Source organism: Hemitrygon akajei, chromosome 1 (genome assembly GCF_048418815.1).
Source record: "Hemitrygon akajei chromosome 1, sHemAka1.3, whole genome shotgun sequence".
Classification (NCBI taxonomy): domain Eukaryota; kingdom Metazoa; phylum Chordata; class Chondrichthyes; order Myliobatiformes; family Dasyatidae; genus Hemitrygon; species Hemitrygon akajei.
In genome coordinates, this window is record NC_133124.1 from 174,710,697 (window position 1) to 174,729,603 (window position 18,907).

The window sequence follows — 18,907 nt, forward strand, 5'->3', positions numbered from 1 at the left end:
ACCTCCACATCGCCGCATCACATACTCCTGGGATCAGACACAGAGTGAAGTTCCCTCCACACAGTCCTATGGTCAGACCCAGAACGAAGCACTCTCGACGTTGTCCCATCACACACTCCCGGGACAGGGAAATCACAGATTTTTGACTCTGTTTCCCTCGAGTTAAACTGTAGTTGGTGCTTAGGAAAGAAATGTGGACACACATGCAGCGTGTAAATACAGGTCAGCGGGGAGGCTGCTGAGAGGTTTCTGTGATGTTAGTTAGCGCCCAGTCTGTCTATTATTACCTCGGCTTTGAGGACTGATTTACATCTGTTGAGAATTAAACCCCTGTGATGCAGACACGGTGACACACTCTCCCCCAAACCCAGCACCCAGCACCCCGGCATGGCAGAGACTGGCTCTTCTCTGGTAATATTTGCTCTGCTGACTGTGCAGGGATAGTGACACTGATCAAAGTGATCCGGAAATGGACAGTGCTCAAGGTCCAGTCCCTTGGAAGTGATCAACCTGACTTCTATCCCATGGTACGATTAATGCAACTCACCCACTTTTTCTCACCTCTCCTCCGACACCAACACCCTTTGTAGCGGCCTGGACAAGGTGCCCCTTGTCAAGTTGCCCCTGGGACAACACCCATATGCCTGGTACATACTTCTGGTCACACAAGGGTGGCTCTGTCCATCAACAAGCAATTGCAAACTCTCAGCAAGAGGCAACATCTCCCAATGCTGTGATTAATCACACACAAATGGGCACGTTTACATGGAGTTGTCACGTGGTGGGGTGCTGGGAGAGGATCCACACGCAGGACACAAACACGTCTTTCATAGGTACAATAAAATAGCGTTTATTACTCGCTACGCAGAAAATCGGGAAATCAAGGAGGAACATGAACCTCGGACTAGGGGACAGGGGACTATGGACAAGGATCGCCGCGGACCTTGGACTTGGAAACAGGGAAGTAGGATTGCCGCGGCCCTTGGACTTGGACAGGGGGAACATGGACAGCCGCGGACCTTGGACTTGGACGGGGGAACATGGACAGCCGCGGACCTTGGACTTGGACAGGGGGAACATGGACAGCCGCGGACCTTGGACTTGGACAGGGGGAACATGGACAGCTGCGGACCTTGGACTTGGACAGGAGGAACATGGACAGCCGCGGACCTTGGACTTGGACAGGAGGAACATGGACAGCCGCGGACCTTGGACTTGGACAGGGGGAACATGGACAGCCGCGGACCTTGGACTTGGACAGGGGGAACATGGACAGCCGCGGACCTTGGACTTGGACAGGGGGAACATGGACAGCCGCGGACCTTGGACTTGGATGGGGGGAGCATGGACAGCCGCGGACCTTGGACTTGGACAGGGGGAACATGGACAGCCGCGGACCTTGGACTTGGACAGGGGGAACATGGACAGCCGCGGACCTTGGACTTGGACAGGGGGAACATGGACAGCCGCGGACCTTGGACTTGGACAGGAGGAAAATGGACAGCCGCGGACCTTGGACTTGGACAGGAGGAACATGGACAGCCGCGGACCTTGGACTTGGACAGGGGGAACATGGACAGCCGCGGACCTTGGACTTGGACAGGGGGAACATGGACAGCCGCGGACCTTGGACTTGGACGGGGGAACATGGACAGCCGCGGAGCTTGGACTTGGACAGGAGGAACATGGACAGCCGCGGACCTTGGACTTGGACGGGGGGACATGGACAGCCGCGGACCTTGGACTTGGACAGGGGGGACATGGACAGGCGCGGACCTTGGACTTGGACAGGGTGGACATGGACAGGCGCGGCCATGACTGGGACCGCCACGCCCCTGGGACTTGGAGACTGGCACCTTGATTCACCACCGCCAGACACTTGGATACCAAGGATCGCTGCAGCCAGAAACGTGAACATCAAAACACAGGACAAAGATTCTTGAACCAGAACTCCTTCAGATCAGGCATCGAGCCGGGACTCTTCTTCAGGGGGTGGACACAGACACTGGGCATGACATAGAGCCGGAACTCCGCCTTCAACTCAGGTGCTGAGCCGGGACTCTTCTTCAGGGGGTAGACACAGACAATGGTTATGAGCATCGAGCCAGGACTCCAGGCACCGAGCCGGGACTCTTCAAAGGGTAGACATGGACAAGGGGCTTGAACGTTGAGTCAGGACTCCGCCTTCAGCTCAGGCACTGAGCCAGGACTCTTCGAGGGGTAGACACGGACAAGGGGCATAAACATCGAGTCAGGACTCCGCCTTCCAACTCACCCCTGGTAGATTGACCTTGCCTGGACCCACTCTGGCGTCGGAAGGTGAATTGCTGGTACTCCGATGCGGGCTGGATCACTCTGGCTTGTCGTAGCGGCGGCGGTGACTTGCGAAGGCTTCTTAACACTCTCGCCCCGAACGGCTAAAGCCAGGGGCTTATAAGCTGCCGGTTCGGGTCGAGGGTAGATTACGTTGATTGCCAAGCTCAAGGGACGTGTGAAACAGAATTAGAAGGGAACAAGGAGTTAATGGAACCGTTTGCAACCTAACTAAATTTAAAGGGGAACTGATCCGGACCATGACATGAGTGCTGCCGAAAGAAATCAGCATTCATCATCAAAGACTCCCTGCCATCGAGGCCATTGATAAAAATATTGACATTGACTTTGGCATTAAGGGCATCACATTGTGCCCAAAGTACCACATAAATTGGCCCGGCTGTGGCTGAGAGAGAAAATGCATAGTCGTTGGACTGAAGCATGTGTTCTGCTTCACTGAGCACATTTCAACAGAAGTTGTCCCAGGTGGGAGTGTGCTCAGGCAGTGTGACATGTTGACATTAGAAACACGGACACAGGGAGTGAATTGTCAAGGAGAGGAAGGAAATCCAATAGAAGCAAACAGTTCAGAGATGTAAAACTGATAGACCTTTAATCCCACTCATAATAAATGTAACATTAGACAAATCCTCTGTGGAACATGCACTCAGTGATTACTTTATTAGGGACATCCAATCATCTGACAGCAACCTCATGCTTAAAAGCATACAGACATGGTCAAGAGGTTCATACCAAGCACCAGAGTGGTGAAGAAATGTGATCTAAGTGACTGACTGTGGAATAATTGCTGGTGCCAGACAGGGTGGTTTGAGTATCTCAGACCCTGCTGATCTCCTGGGATTTTCATGTACAACGGTCTCTAGAGTTTACATCGTGTGGTGTGAAAACAAACAAACAAAAAATAAAAACTGGTGAGCTGCAATTTTGAGGGAAAATGCCTTGTTAATGAGAGACTCAGAGAAGAATGGGCAGACTGATTCAGCTGACAGGAAGGCGACAGTAGCTCATGGGGATGAATAAAGTATCTATCTATCTATCTATCTATCTATCAAATAACCACAAGTTACAACAGTGGTGTGCAGAACAACATCTCTGAGAGGACAATAGGCCGAAGCTTGAAATGGGTGAACTACAGCAGCAGAAAACCACATAACCCGTAATATCAGGACAAGACCGTCTCTGTTCTACTATTCAATGAATATGACTGATTATTTACCTGATCGTTACTTCCCTCCCCTAATCCCATGCCCGCTGATTCCATTCATATTCAACAAATCAGTACTATCACTGAACACAGGCAGTGTCTGAGCCCCCACCACCCTGAGTAGACTCCCCTTCACACGGAGCCCAGAGCTGGCTGCGGTATTCCAACCATCCAGGCACTTTCTGTGCAAGGAGAAACAGGTCAATGTTTCAGGACTGTGTATGAATTTTGGCAAGATATCTCTGTCCTTGAATGTGGATCCCCATACAATTAGTGCCAATGCAGTGTTTACCTTCCACATGCCCAGCGTACCTGCGTTGTAACCATCAGCAACCCGTGCACAGTGAAGAGATTTGTCCCAAATGATATTGGAGCTGCAGAGTCTGGGCCCACTCACGTGTTTGTACATTACACCCACTCCACACCCCCACATGTTCTCTGTCCTCCTCACAGACCCAGTTATTCTGCCTCTGTCTGTGACTCCAACATGAGGAGGTAACCTGGCGGAGGGACCTAGCAGGCCCCTAGTACAGTCCTAATTTATCCCCACAACCCCCCACCCCCAGGACTCAGATGTCTTGAAGTCCGCTCACTGATGTCACGTGGGGAATGTGGTAAACAGTCCACAGCAGCGAGGGTGACACAAATCGTCTCTAAGTAGACCGATGAATACTGGCCATGGCCCCCCACCACTCAGCTGATGGGAACCAAGGTCCTTCTTCCCAACAGTGATCCACTGTTCTCCCCCCTCAATAGATTCCTTCAAATCTCCTTACCTCTCCCCCCAACACAGTGCTCCCTCCTCCCCACCCTTTCCACAATGTGGTGCATCCTCTTCACCATCCCTCCCACTGTACTCCCCCCTCAATTGCTCCCCACACTCTTGAGCGGCATTCCCTGAATGATGTTACCTCTTCACTGTGCACCCTGCACCCCCGAATAAAAGCAATGCAATTTTATTTGTCTGAATCAGCGAGTCTCCAGTTTCGCTTGATATGAATGAACATGATTAGAAAGTAGGTTCTAATCTGGGTCTGTGGGTCTGTGGGACCCAGTGCTCTGTGGGATCCTGCTGTGTAGTTGGCTGCAATGTCCCCTACAGCACTGGCCATCTCCCGGAGAACCAGAAGCCTCTCTCCCCAACCTCCCCCCTCCCACCCACCAGTGCTGTGACCTCTCAGGCTGGCCCGATTGACTGGAATTTCAACGCTGAGTATATGACCGTCTCCCCCCTGCGAACAGGACCCCCACCGCCGGGCAGTTCCCGCAGGCTGGCATACACCAGGTTACACTCCTCCCCCTCTCCAACGGGCATTGCTGTTGTAACTTCCTGTGGGATCCGGCTCGTCCTCTGCCTCTCCGTGTCCTGGGGCAGAAATAAAAGCAAATCTCAATTCTTCATCAAACACCATTGAACTGCTCACTCCCCATCACGAAACTAATTCCACAACCTCTGGATTTACTTCCAAGGACTCTACAACTCAGGTTCCCAATATTTATTACTTATTTGTGTATTGTTACTTTTTATTTTCTATTTGCAGATTGTTGTCTTTCGCACATTGACTGTTTGCATCAATGATGACTGGTGAATTACAGGCTCTGAATAACAAGTTGGAACCCTGTTGTGGACACAGTTCTCTTGTTCTTTACCGCTCCCCTCCCTCATCTCTTCTCTTTCAGTTACTCTGTCTCCTCCCAATTCTCTGCGAGTCTCTCATCTTTATCTATTTCATCCCTTCATTCTCTTGATCCTCTTTCTCTCTTTCCATCTCTGTCTCTCTATCTCCCTCCATCTCACTCTCATCCTCCCTCAATTTTGTTCCTTCCCTCCCTCTCATTCACTCACCCATGGTCCTAAACCCCAGACCATGGCAGTCTGTGAGCATTGCCCCATGGTGCAACACTCCCCCCTCAATGTCCCCCCCCCCCCCCGCAGCGCTGTGCTCCCGGTGTCCTGCCCTTTACTGGACTGAGCTCTGACCTGTACCTGAGGTGTGGTCAAGTGTGCACTGGAGCTGACGGTCGTGTCCAGGATCTCTGAGGCTCTCTCCTTGGTCCGTTCATCCCGTCTGGAACAGCAGAATGTTGGCCCAGGATTACGAACATTAGGGTCAGCCAAATCGACACCCTAGTGTCACCTCACTGTGACATCCAGACCATTGAATACAACATCCTCCACTGAGTCTGTGGAGTGGCATCACTCTGCCCCTCCTCCTCCTTCCTCCTTTCCTTCTCCCCTCTTTCCCCACCCCCTTCCTTCCCTTCTCCCAACCCTCCTCCTCCCCTTCCCCTTTCCCATCGCCTCCCATAACCCTCCTCCACCCGCTTCCCCTTTCCCATCACCTCCCTTAACCCTCTTCCACTTATAAGAGAGAGAGAAATATCTGCAAGTTTAATAGTTTCCTTCTTCATTTGGACGCCTCACCTGTGGTGCTGACAACTGACCACTGATCAAGGTGTGACCCCCAAGCGCTGTGTGACCACGGGATGACAAGGACCAGACTGGAAGGCAGAGAATTCCCAGTCTCCCTCATTGTGCTTTTGGATCTGGAGCTCTCTTTGTTTAGGTTGGTTTATTTTATCATGTAAGTTATCATGTAACATACAGATGCCCTGTGACCACGTGGATTCCTTCGGGTGCTCTAGTTTCCTCCTACATTCTAAAGACATACCAGTTAGTAGCTCAATTGGTCATTGTAAATTGCCCTGTGATCGGCTAGTGTTTGGGGATGAAGGGCCTGTTCCATGCTGTGTCTCTTAATAAATTATTTTGTCATGTCTGTAATGTACAGTGTTCCTGCTACTTGCCAAAGCATATACACTGCCTATAAAACTATTCACCCCCCCTTGGATGTTTTCATGTTTATTGTTTTGCAACATTGAATGACAGTGGTTTAATTTGTCTTTTTGATTGAGCAACAGAAAAGGACTCTTTCATGTCACGATGCAAAATCGATCTCTACAAAGTGCTCTAAGTTAATTATAAATATATAACATAAAATAATTGATTGCACAAGTATTCACCCACTATAATATGACACACCATATGATGACTGGTCCAGCCTATTTGTTTCAGAAGTCACATAATTAGTTAAGTGGAGATCTGTTTTTGGAGACCTATGTATGGTCAAGCTGTTTCAATTGATTGTAGTATACAGTGTCTCTAAAACATATTCACCCACCCCCATTAGTTTCTATGTTGTATTGTTTTACAACATTGAGTCATTTGGGTTTAATTTGTCTTTCTTGACACTAATCAATAAAAAAAGACTTTTGTGACAAGGTGAAAATAGACCTGTACAAAATTACAAATATAAAATACAAAATAACTGAATGGATGAATATTCATTCACCCCCCCCCCCCTTTAAAATGACCACCAGATCATCACTGGTGCCACAGATGGTTTCAGGAGTCACATCATTAGTTATATGGAGATGTGCTTTTGGAATCCTGTGTACGGTCAAGGTGTTTCAATTGATTGTAGTAAAAATACACCTGTATCTGGAAGCTCCAACTGCTGGTGAGTCAGTATCCTGGCAAAAACTACTCCATGAAGACAAAAGAACACTCCAAGCAACTTTGTGACAAGCTTATTGAAAAGCACAAGATAAAAGAAGATGGATAAAAGAACATTTCCATGTTACTGAATATCCTTTGGAGAACAGTTAAGTTAATCATCAAGAAATGTAAAGGATATGGTACAGCTGTAAATCTGCCTCAGCAGGCCATCCTCAAAAACCTGAGTGACTGTGCAAGAAGGGTCTAGTGAGGAAGGTCACCAAGAGACCTGTGACAACTCAGGAGGAGTTGCAAGCTTCAGTGGCTGAGATGGGAGAGACTGCGCAAACAACAACTGTTGCCCAGGTGCTTCACCAGTCCCAGCTTTATGGGAGATTGGTAAAGAGAAAGCTACTGTTGAGAAAAGCTCACATGAAATCTCAGCTAGCATTGGCTAGAAGGCATGTGGGAGTCTCTGAAGTCAGCTGGAAAAAGGTTCTATGGTAGATTGAAAGCAAAAGTGAGCTTGGTGGCCATTAGACTAAATGCTATGTTTGACATCACCCCAAAACTGAACATCAGAAATCACCATCCCTACCATGAAACATGGTGGTGGCTGTAACATGCTGAGGGGATGCTTCACTGCAGCAAGCCCTGCAAGGCTTGTGAAGGTAGAGGGTAAAATGAATGCAGCAAAATACAGGAAAATCCTCATTTCCCAGGAGAAATGGATCTTGGGAGAAGATTTGCTTGCCAGCAAGACAATGACCCCAAGCATAAAGCCAAAGCCACACAGGAATGGCTTAAAAACAACAAATGTAATGTCCTGGAGAGGCCAAATCAGAGTCCAGACCTCAATCCATTTGAGAGTTTGTGGCTGGATTAGAAAAGGGATTTTCACTCACAATCGCCATGCAATCTGACAGACCTTGAGCAGTTTTTAAAGGAAGAGTGGGGAAAAATTGCAGTGTCCAGATGTGCAAAGCTGAAAGAAACCTGTCCACACAGACTCAAGACTGTAATTGCCACTAAAGTTGCATCTACGAACAGTACTGACTTGAAGGGGGTGAATACTTCTGCAATCATTTATCCTGTGTTTTACATCTGTAAGTTTAGATCACATAGTAGGGGTATCTTTTCAGTTTGACACGTAAGAGTATCTTTCTGATGATCTGTGTCAAAAAAAGCCAAATTAAATGTACTGTGATTCAATGTTGTAAAACAATAAAACATGAACACTTCCAAGCATAATTTTTATAGGCACTGTATACCACCAGAATGTAGAATGTAACAATGAACATGAATGATTGTTGGCTCCCAGTCAGTAGGGGAGACAGGGACTGGAACAGATGCAGACCCGATCGAAGCAGTCACCCACAGGTAGACAGCAGAGGGTAGGATTTGCACAGAAGCTGAACATTCCTCACCTACAATTTCACCTGGACCCCCAACACCATCTCTTTACTCAAGAAAGCACAACAACGTCTCCATTTTCTAAAGAGATTCAGGCATTTGAGGCTACTACTTTCCTTTATTCTAACTAATTTTTAACAGGAGCACCATCAAGAGTATCCTGACCAGCTGTATCACCATCTGGTATGGCAATGGATCTGACCACAAGACCTGACAAAGGATTACAAGGGCTGCTGAGATGATCATCGGGGTATCTCTTCCACCCATCCAAGATGTTAACCAGGATCCTTAGGATTGTCAAGGATCCCTCCCATCCATCTCACAATCTCTTTGACCATCGTTGTCCCCTCCAGCACCCCACCATCAGGCAGGAGGAACCGTAGCATTCTGAGAAGGACTGTTAGGATGGGAAACAGCTTCTTCCCCACCACTGAACTCCCTGACACCACCCAGGTCTCATCACTTATGAAGTGTCGTAAATGCACCTTATGATCAATGTCAATCATATAGAATTTATTTTATTATTTGTTAACTTATTTGTGGTAATGTTTTATGAGCTGTGTGTGTTATATGCACTGTGTTGTATACCCTGTTCCAGAGAATGTTGTTTCATTTCATGGTATAAATGTATACAATTGAAATTACAATAAAACTGAACTTGAACGTTCATCTGGACTTACTTCGGGATGTACCTGGAGATGAACAACCCAGCCAGTAGCATACTGAGAATGACATTGCTCGTGAGTAACACTGTGATCCAAACAGCAGAAACCCCACCTGTAACATCAAGCAACAGGACAGCTTCAGAATAGTCCACTGTACAAGTCAAATCCTTTCTCATTTATGGACTGGCCACTGCACAGGATCCAAAAAAGCTGCAGAAAGTTGCAAACTCAACACCATCATGGTCATCTGCCTCTTTAGTACCTAAATCATCTTCAAAAGTTGAAGCCTCAAATAGGCATCATTATAGACCGCACCACCCAGGATATGTCTTCTTCGTTTTGTTACCATGAAGGAGGAAGTACAAGACACTCATGTGTGAGGAACAGTTTCATCCTCACTGCCACTGCCTCATGATTGTTTTCACTTTTTTGGTCTCTCTTTGCACAACTTAATTTAATTTACTTTCTATAAATATATACCTGTACTGTGCCTATAAAAAGTATTCATCTTTTATTGTTTTACAACACTGTGTCACGGTGGATTTAATTAGACTTTTTTGACACTAATCAACAGGAAAAAAACTCTTTCATGTCAAAGTGAAAACAGATCTCTGCAAAGTGATCTAAACAAATTGCAAATTCAAAACACAAAATTATTGATTGTGGTAAAAATACACCTGAACCGGGAGGGTCCACCTGCTTGCGAGTCAGGGTGCTGGCAAAAACTACACCATGAGGTCAAAAGAGTACTCCAAGCAACTTCCTGAAAGGGTCATTGTAAAGTCCAAGTCAGGAGTAGGATACAAGAAAATTTCCAAGTTTCTGACTATCCCTTGGAGAACAGTTAATTCAATCATCGAGAAATGGAAAGAATATGGCACAGCTGTACATCTACCTGGAGCAGGATGTCTTCAAAAAGTGAGTAACCGTGCAAGAAGAAGAATAGTGAGGGAGGCCACCAAGAGACCTATGACAACTCTGGAGAAGTTACAAGCTTCAGTGGCTGTGATAGGAGAGATTGTGCATACAACAACTGTTGCCCGGGTACTTCACCAGTTTCAGCATATGGGAGAGTGGCAAACAAAGGCCACTGTTGAAAAGAAACTCACATGAAATCACAGCTAGAGTTTGCTGGAAGGCATGTGGGAGACTCTGAAGTCAGGTAGAAGAAGGTTCTATCGTGTGATGAAACCAAAATTGAACATTTTGGCCATCAGAATCAATGCTATTGTTGGCGTAAGCCAGACACTGCACATCATGAATACACACCATCCCCACAGTGAAACATGGCAGTGACTGCATGACGCTGTGGGGATGCTTCACTGCAGCAGGCCCTGGTAGGTTTGGAAGGCAGAGGGTAAAATCATTGCAGCAAAGTACAGGGGAATCCTTTTGGAAAACCTGATGCAGTTTGCAAGAGAACTGGGACTGGAAAGAAAATTTCTTTTCCAGCAAGACAAAGACCCCAAGCATAAAGCCAAAGCTACACAGGAATGGATTAAAAACAACAATGTTCATGTCCTGTTGTGGCAAAGTCACAGTATGGACCTCAATCTAATTGAGAATTTATGGCTGGACTGGAAAACTGCGGTAAAATTGTGATCCCCATGAAGTCTGACAGAGGGTGAGCAGTTTTGTAAGGAAGAATAGGGAAGAATTGTAGTGTCTGGATGTACCTCTCTGAAAGAGACCTATCCACTCAGACTGAAGGCTGTAATTGCTGCCAAAGGTGCATCTACTAAATACTGACTTGAAGGGGGTGAATACTTATGCAATCACATATTTTGTGTTTTATATTTGTAATTAATTTAGATCACTTTCTAGAGGTCCATTTTTACTTTGGCATGAAAGAGTCTTTTTCTGTTGATCAGTGTCAAAAAAAACCAAATTAAATCTACTGTGATTCTTTTTACAATATTTTAATTCAGAAGAAAAAACAAGATTTACAGAGTGCAGCACATAGATACATCTCAACATAACTTGTGTATATTTATATATTGTGATAAAATTGATCAAAATGTTATAACATATCACATAAAGGTATACCACTCTGTAATCAAAAATTTAAAGATAGGTCATATATCATAAAAGAAATTTTTTATATAAAAAAAGTCAACCCCCTACCAACTACCAAAGAAAAAAGCTGATGGATGATAATGGATAATTAGGAAAAAAACATATTCGCTTAAGAAGGGAAGATAGAAATATACATAAAAGTCTGTGCACTGTTAAACTTTATAAATTGGAAAAGTAATTTAGGAAAAGTCCCCAGATATCATAAAAAGATTGTTTTAAGACTGAGCAGCGGATCTTCTCTAAATTTAAATAAGACATAATATCATGTAGCCATTGAAGATGTGTAGGAGGGGTAGACTCCTTCCATTTAAGCAAAATTGCCCTCCTTGCTAAAAGAGAGGTAAAAACTAAAACCTGTAGGTTAGGAGTATTTAAAGTTATATCTTCATTTGTAATAATACCAAACAAGGCAGTAAGAGGATTTGGGTCAAATTGGACCCTAAAAAGTTGTGAGAAGGTATGGAATACTTCCCGCCAAAATCTACTGTGATTCAATGCTATAAAACAATAAAACATGAAAACTTACAAGGGGGTGAATACTTTTTCTAGGCACTGTATATATATTGTAATTTATAGATATTTTATATTGCCATGTAGTCCTGTCACAAAACAACACATTTGAGGGCATGTGCCGGTGATATTGGACCTGATTCTGATTCTGATTCTAATGTAATATCCAGAACATTTGACTTTTCATTGCCAACATTTTGTAGGAGAGAGAGATCCATGTGTTCCTTCCCAATTTTACTTGGGCTAAGTCCTGGATAAGGCCGTGGAGTCTTAAAGCAGAGTGGAGAGTGTGATTCCCATTTCACCATCCCAATGTGTTCCTCAGCTTGGGATCTGGTCCCAAGGGAAGCAGGATAGCAATCTGTACACAGCAAGATCCCATGACTAGCAATGTGATGATGACCATTAGTGGGGTCGGGACGCTGGCGTAAACTCCCCTCTGTCCATGCGATCTTCCCCATCCTGACAGAAGGGAAGGTGGACTTTGCTCAGATAGAGCTCGAGCGGAGGTCGGAGTGAATTGCTGAGGTTAAGGCTGCACTCCGCTGAATGGAGAATATTCCTCAGAGATACCCTCACCTTTCATCCACACGGACACCGCGAACATGACCTCTCCATGCTGGTTTCGGACAGTACAGAAGGTGGTCACATCCTCCTCTCCCTCGCTCACACCCAAGGCCAACAAGCCAGTCACCAGTTGCCCATCTGCCACCTGCCACGTCTGGAAACGACCGTGTGTCTGGTTCCCGCTGAGGTTGGCGAGGGGGAGGTGCCAGGTGAGCTCTCCGGGTGGGTTTGATCTGGCCGCACACACACATGTGATGACCTCGGGAGTCCGAGTGCATCCTGAGTCCCGAGAAATCTCAGGCTTATCTGGGAAGAAACAGGCAGGAGATGTTGGTAGCACTGATATATTGTAATGGTCCAGTGTTATTCTGAAGCATCAGCTGTCCTCTGTTAGACCCCCCTTTCCATTCTCTGTAAACAGAGGCTGTCTCCATTTTGATGCATTGGATCCCCGTCCTCCACATTCAGAGATGCTCTTCTGCATATCACTGCTGTAACCTGTGATTGTTTGAGTTACTGTTGCCTTCCTGTCAAATTGAACCAGTCTGGCTTTTCTCCTCTGACCTTTCCCATTAACAAAGTGTTTCACCCACAGAACTGACACTCAATGGATCTTTTTTTTGTTTGTTTTTCACACCATTCTCTGTAAATGCTAAAGACTTGTGCATGAAAATTCCAGAAGATTGGCAGATCCTGAAATCATCAGGCTCTTCAACAAAAGGGGATATTTACACTCATTTAAGGACTCTGTATAGTTATTTCATGCTCATTATTTACTAAGAGTTATTCATATCTGCATTTGCAGTTAATGTACAATTAGCAGCTGCTGATGTTTACAGTTACTACTCTATAGATATCCTAAGTCTGCCTGCAGAGAAAGAATCTCAGGTTTGTATGTGGTGATATATGTATGTACTCTGATAATAAATTTTACTTTGAACTTTGTAGTCAAACCACCCTGTCTAGCACCAACAATCATTCCATGGTTAAAGTCACTTTAATCATATTTCTTCCCCATTCCAATATTTGGTCTGATCAACAATAGGATCTCTTTTATACATTGAGTTGCCACCACAGGATTCGCTGATTAGATATTTGCATTAAACAACAGGTTTACAGGTGCTTAATAAAGTGGCCACTGAGTGTGCAGTGTGTATCGAAGGGTAAATAATCCACTGACTTTGCATTTGTACTTGGAGATGTAGCAATGCATCCACTTACACTCCACACTGAGGGTGATGGCCCTCTCCGCTGTCCCGTGTTCATTCTCCGCCACACACTGATAGACTCCAGCCTGCTGGGGTGTCACCTGAGGAAACTCCAGCCACAGTTCATTGCTGGAACTTGTTGTGTTCAGTGTGACCCCGAGATGTCTCCACGTTAGATTAGACACTGGGAAACTCTGGACGGAGCAGAGGATCGATGTAGGAATCCCTTCCTTCATATTCACCCAGGAATTGTTCACGTTGATGGAAGAAGTGATGGAGAAATTCTGTGGAGCATCTAATAAAGACAAATAAAGAGTTAAGCATGAGAACATACGGTGTAGAACAAGATTCCATGTGTTAATCACCTGAATGATTTCTACAATCAATTCCATTCCACGTTTGCAATGTGGTCCAATGTACATAGAATGAGGAAAAGTACATTCCACACAGCCCCGTGGCTCATAAAGTTATGCTGATCTAAGTCTTCTGTAAACCAAATCCTTAAGCTAACCTATTCTGCCTACAACATGTCCATTTCCCTCAATTCCCTGCACATTCATATGCCCATCTGAGTGCCTTTGAAACACCTCTATCTTCACCTCCACTCCTGACAGAACATTGCAGGCTCCCTCAGCTCATTGTATAAAAAGAAAACTTGTCCTGTGAATCTTTTTGCATTTACGCCTTCTCGCCTTCGATGCATGGCCTCCAATACTGAACATTACAACCCCAGGTAAAAGATATCGACTGTCTATTTTTGCCCTGATTTCTCCGCTCTGTCTGTGGAGAAAACAATTTGTATGTCCAATCTTTCCTTATTGCTCCTGCTCAGTCATCCAGACAGCATCCTCTTCTTCACCCTCTCCAAAGCCTCTACACTGTTCTGATAATGCGGTGAAGAGAACTGAATGCAATACTTCACATGGGGTCTAACCAAAACTTACTTCAGCTCTAATGTGACTGCACAACTCTGGAACTCATAAAGGAAAACATGCCTTACGCCTTCTTTCCCAGCCTGTTCAACTCTTGGGATCTATGAACACAGATCTCCAGAATCCTCTGATCATCAACATTGTTAAGGGTCCTGCCATTAACTGTTCCTGTCACTTTACACCTGATCTTCCAATCTGCAACACCTCACACGTGCCTCAATTCATCTCCACCTGCCACTTCTTTGCCCCAATCTGCATCTGATCTATGTCCCACCTAATCTTTTGGAAACCTTTTTCATTATCTACCTCATCTTCAGTTTAGGAAATGGCAAATTAAATGGGACACGGGCTCCGACGCTGGGCTCATGGACAACAAAAAGGAACATTTCCCATTCTCACAACTTGTCCAATCTGTTGGAAGCTCCTAAACAGCGACTGATCGTAAGCTCAGCTGTTTTGTGGTAGATGTGGGTGGGGTGAGGGAGGTTGGGTTTGTGGGATATCAGGGTCAGTTCATTCTTCCTGTTGGTCAGCCTTGCTCACCCCCGTGTTAGGTAAAGTGGGGAGTGATGTGTCTGGAGAGGGCAGAGAAACATCACCAGGGTCCTGTGTCTGGTGTTTGTGGCACTTGATATTCTATGAAAATCAAGCTGAGCCCAGAAGGTCAGTCAAAGCTCTACTGCATATCACTGCTGTAACACATGCGTGTTTGAGTTACTGTCGCCTTCCTGTCTGATTGAACCAGTCTGGCAATTCTCCACTGACCTCTTTTGTTAACAAGCAACACACACTAATTGCTGGTGGAATGCAGCAGGCCAGGCAGCATCTATAGGAAGAAGTACAGCTGACGTTTTGGGTTGAGACCCTTTGACAGGACTAACAGAAAAAGAGTTAGTCAGAGATTTGAATGTGGGAGGGAGTGGGGGAGATCCAAAATGATAGGAGAAGACAGGAGGGGGAAGGATAAAGCTAAGAGCTGGGAAGTTGATTGGCAAAAGGGATACAAGGCTGGAGAAGGGAAAGGATCATGGGACGGGAGGCCTTGGAAGAAAGAAAATGGGGAGGGGAACACCAGAGGGAGAAGGAGAACAGGCAAGGAGTTATTGTGAGAGGGAAAGAGAGAGAGAAAAAAGTATATAAAAATAAAAATAAATAAATAAATGGGGATGGGGTAAGAAGGGGAGGAGGGGCATTAATGGAAGTTAGAGAAATCAATGTTTATGCCATCAGGTTGGAGGCTACCCAGCCGTTATATAAGGTGTTGTTCCTCCAACCTGAGTTTGGATTCATCTTGACAGTAGAGGAGGCCATGGATAGACATATCAGAATGGGAATGGGATGTGGAATTAAAATGTGTGGCCACTGGGAGATCCTGCTTTCTCTGGTGGACAGAGCGTAGGTGTTCAGCGAAATGGTCTCCCAGTCTGCGTCAGGTCTCACCAATATATAAAAGGCCACACCGGGAGCACCGGACGCAGTATACCACACCAGCCGACTCACAGGTGAAGTGTCGCCTCACCTGGAAGGACTGTCTGGGGCCCTGAATGGTGGTGAGGGAGGAAGTGTAAAGGCAGGTGTAGCACTTGTTCCACTTACAAGGATAAGTGCCAGGAGGGAGATCGGTGGGAAGGGATGGGGGGAACAAATGGACAAGATGCAATGTAAGGTGTTATTCCTCCAACCTGAGTTTTGCTTCATCTCGACAGTAGAGGAGGCCATGGATCGACATATGATTCTCCATCTTCCTCTGGTGCTCCCCTCCCCCTTCCTTTCTTCCAAGGCATTCCGTCCTCTGATTCTCCCCCTTCTCTAGCTCTGTATCCCTTTTGCCAATCAACTTCCCAGATCTCAGCTTCATCCCTCCCCCTCCTGTCTTCTCCTATCATTTTGGATTTCCCCCTTCCTCTCCCACTTTCAAATCTCCTACTATCTCTTTTTCCATTAGTCCTGTCAAAGGGTCTCGACATGAAACATCGACTGTACTTCTTCCTATAGACGCTGCCGGCCTGCTGCGTTCCATCAGCTCTTTGTGTGGTGCTTGAATTTTCAGCATCTGCAGATTTCCTCGTGTTAGCATCTCTCATTAACCAAGTGTTTGCCAACAGAAATGCTGCTCAATGAATTTTTTCTATTTGTTTTTCACGCTATTCTCTGTACTCTTCAGACTATTGTGCGTACAAATTCCAGAGATCAGCATTTTCTGAAATCATTAGACTCTTTATTTACAACCATTTAAATGACTCTGTTTAGATATTTCTTGCTCATTATTTACCAAGAGTTATTTATATCTGCATTTGCACAGTTTGTTTACAGTTAGCAACTCCTGATGTTTACAGTTCACAGTTACTGCTCTATAGATTCCTAAGTCTGCCTGCAGAGAAAGAATCTCAGGTTTGTATGTGGTGATATGTATATAATCTGATAATAAATTTTACTTTCGACTTTGTACTCAAACCACCGTCTGGCACCAACAATCATTCCATGGTTAAAGTCATTTTGATCATAATTCTTCCCCATTCCAATATTTTGTCTGAACAACAATGGAATCTCTTAGCCATGTCTGTATGCTTTTATGCATTGAGTTGACGACACATGATTCACTGATTAGATATTTGCATTAACAAGCAGGTGTACAGGTACTTAATAAAGTGGCCACTGAGTGTGTATTGTGTATCGAAGGATAAATAGTCCACTGACTTTGCATTTGTACTTAGAGATGTAGCAATGCATCCACTTACACTCCACACTGAGGGTGATGGCCCTCTCCGCTGTCCCGTGTTCATTCTCCGCCACACACTGATAGACTCCAGCCTGCTGGGGTGTCACCTGAGGAAACTCCAGCCACAGTTCATTGCTGGAACTTGTTGTGTTCAGTGTGACACCGAGATGTCTCCACGTTAGATTAGACACTGGGAAACTCTGGACGGAGCAGAGGATCGATGTAGGAATCCCTTCCTTTATATTCACCCAGGAATTGTTCACATTGTTGGGAGAAGTGATTGAGAGATTCTGTGGAGCATCTAATAAAGACAAATAAAGAGTTAATTATGAGAACACATGGTGTAGAACAAGATTCCATGTGTCAACCACCTGAATGATTTCTACAATCAATTCCATTCCACCTTTGCAATGCTTTCCAATGTACATAGAATGTGGAAAAGTACAGCTCAGGAACAGCCCCTGCAGCTCATGTTGTTGCGGTGAGAGAATTTTTCTAGAAACCAAATCATTAACTAAGCTAACCTATTCTGCCTACAACATATCCATATCTCTCCATTCCCTACACATTCATATGCCCATCTTAGTGCCTTTGAAACACCTCTACCTTCACCTCCACTGCTGACAGAACATTGCAGGCTCCCTCAGCTCGATGTATAAAAAGAAAACTTGTCCTGTGAATCTTTGCATTTACAGCTTCTCGCCTTTGATCCATGGCCTCCAATACTGAACATTACAACCCCAGATAGAAGATACCGACCGTCTATTTTTGCCCTGATATCCACCCAGTCTCTGGAGAAAACAATTTGTATGTCCAACCTTTCCTTATTGCTCCTGCTATGTCATCCCCTTTTTCACCCTCTCCAAAGCCTCTACACCGTTCCTATAATGCGGTGAAGAGAACTGAATGCAATACTTCACATGGAGTCTAACCAAAACTTACTTCAGCTCTAACGTAACTTCATAACTCTGGAACTCATAAAGGCAAGCATGTCTTACAACTTCTTTCCCACCCTATCAAACTGTTGAGAGCTATGAACACACATCTTCAGATTCTTCTGATCATCAACATTGTTAACGGTCCTGCCATTAACTGTTCCCATCACTGTACACCTGATCTTCCAATCTGCAACACTGCACACGTGCTTCAATTAATCTCCATCTGCCACTTCTCTGCCCCATTCAGCTTCTAATCTGTGTCCCACCTAATCTTTTTCCAACCTTATTCTCTATTCACAACAACACAAATTTAGGATATTTTAATTTCGGAACTGGCAAATTAAAAGACGCATGAGCCATGACGCTAGGCTTATGGACAACAAGAAGGAACTTTCCTAATCCTCACAAATTCTTCATTCTGTCGGAAGCTTCAAACAATAGTTCACCATAACCTTGGCCATTTTGTGGTGGATGTGGGACATCAGAGATATGGGTGGGGAGAGGGAGGTTGGATTTGTGGGATATCAGGGTCAGTTCATTCTTCCTGTTGGTCAGCCTTGCTCACCCCCGTGTTAGGTAAAGTGGGGAGTGATGGGTTACATGGGGAAGTGCTGAAGGTCTCTGGAGAGGGCAGAGAAACATCACCAGGGTCCCATGTCTGGTGTCTGTGACTCTTGATATTCCATGAAAATCAAGCTGAACCCAGAAGATCAAAAGAGCGAAAGCAGGCGATGCAGGTGGGATCAACCTGTCCCACCGTAAGGGCCAAAGTGTGTGTGTGTGTGTGTCTGTACAATTCTCTCTCTCTCCAGGTAAGAGTGTGGGACTGTGTTTGTGTGTTC

At 45.4% G+C, this 18,907-nt stretch overlaps 1 protein-coding gene across 1 annotated transcript in view; it reads right to left on the bottom strand.

Annotated features, from left to right (window-relative positions):
* Positions 1-4,715: 4,715 nt before the first annotated feature.
* Positions 4,716-18,907, bottom strand: part of LOC140726514 (sialic acid-binding Ig-like lectin 13) — a 45,794-nt gene continuing 31,602 nt past the window's right edge. Inside the window, exons 6-9 of the mRNA XM_073043051.1 lie at positions 12,281-12,574; positions 9,131-9,227; positions 5,526-5,607; positions 4,716-4,904 (exon numbers count right to left, since the gene is read on the bottom strand). Coding sequence (XP_072899152.1) covers positions 4,716-4,904; positions 5,526-5,607; positions 9,131-9,227; positions 12,281-12,574 — 662 coding nt within the window. The remainder of the gene's footprint in view (positions 4,905-5,525; positions 5,608-9,130; positions 9,228-12,280; positions 12,575-18,907) is intronic.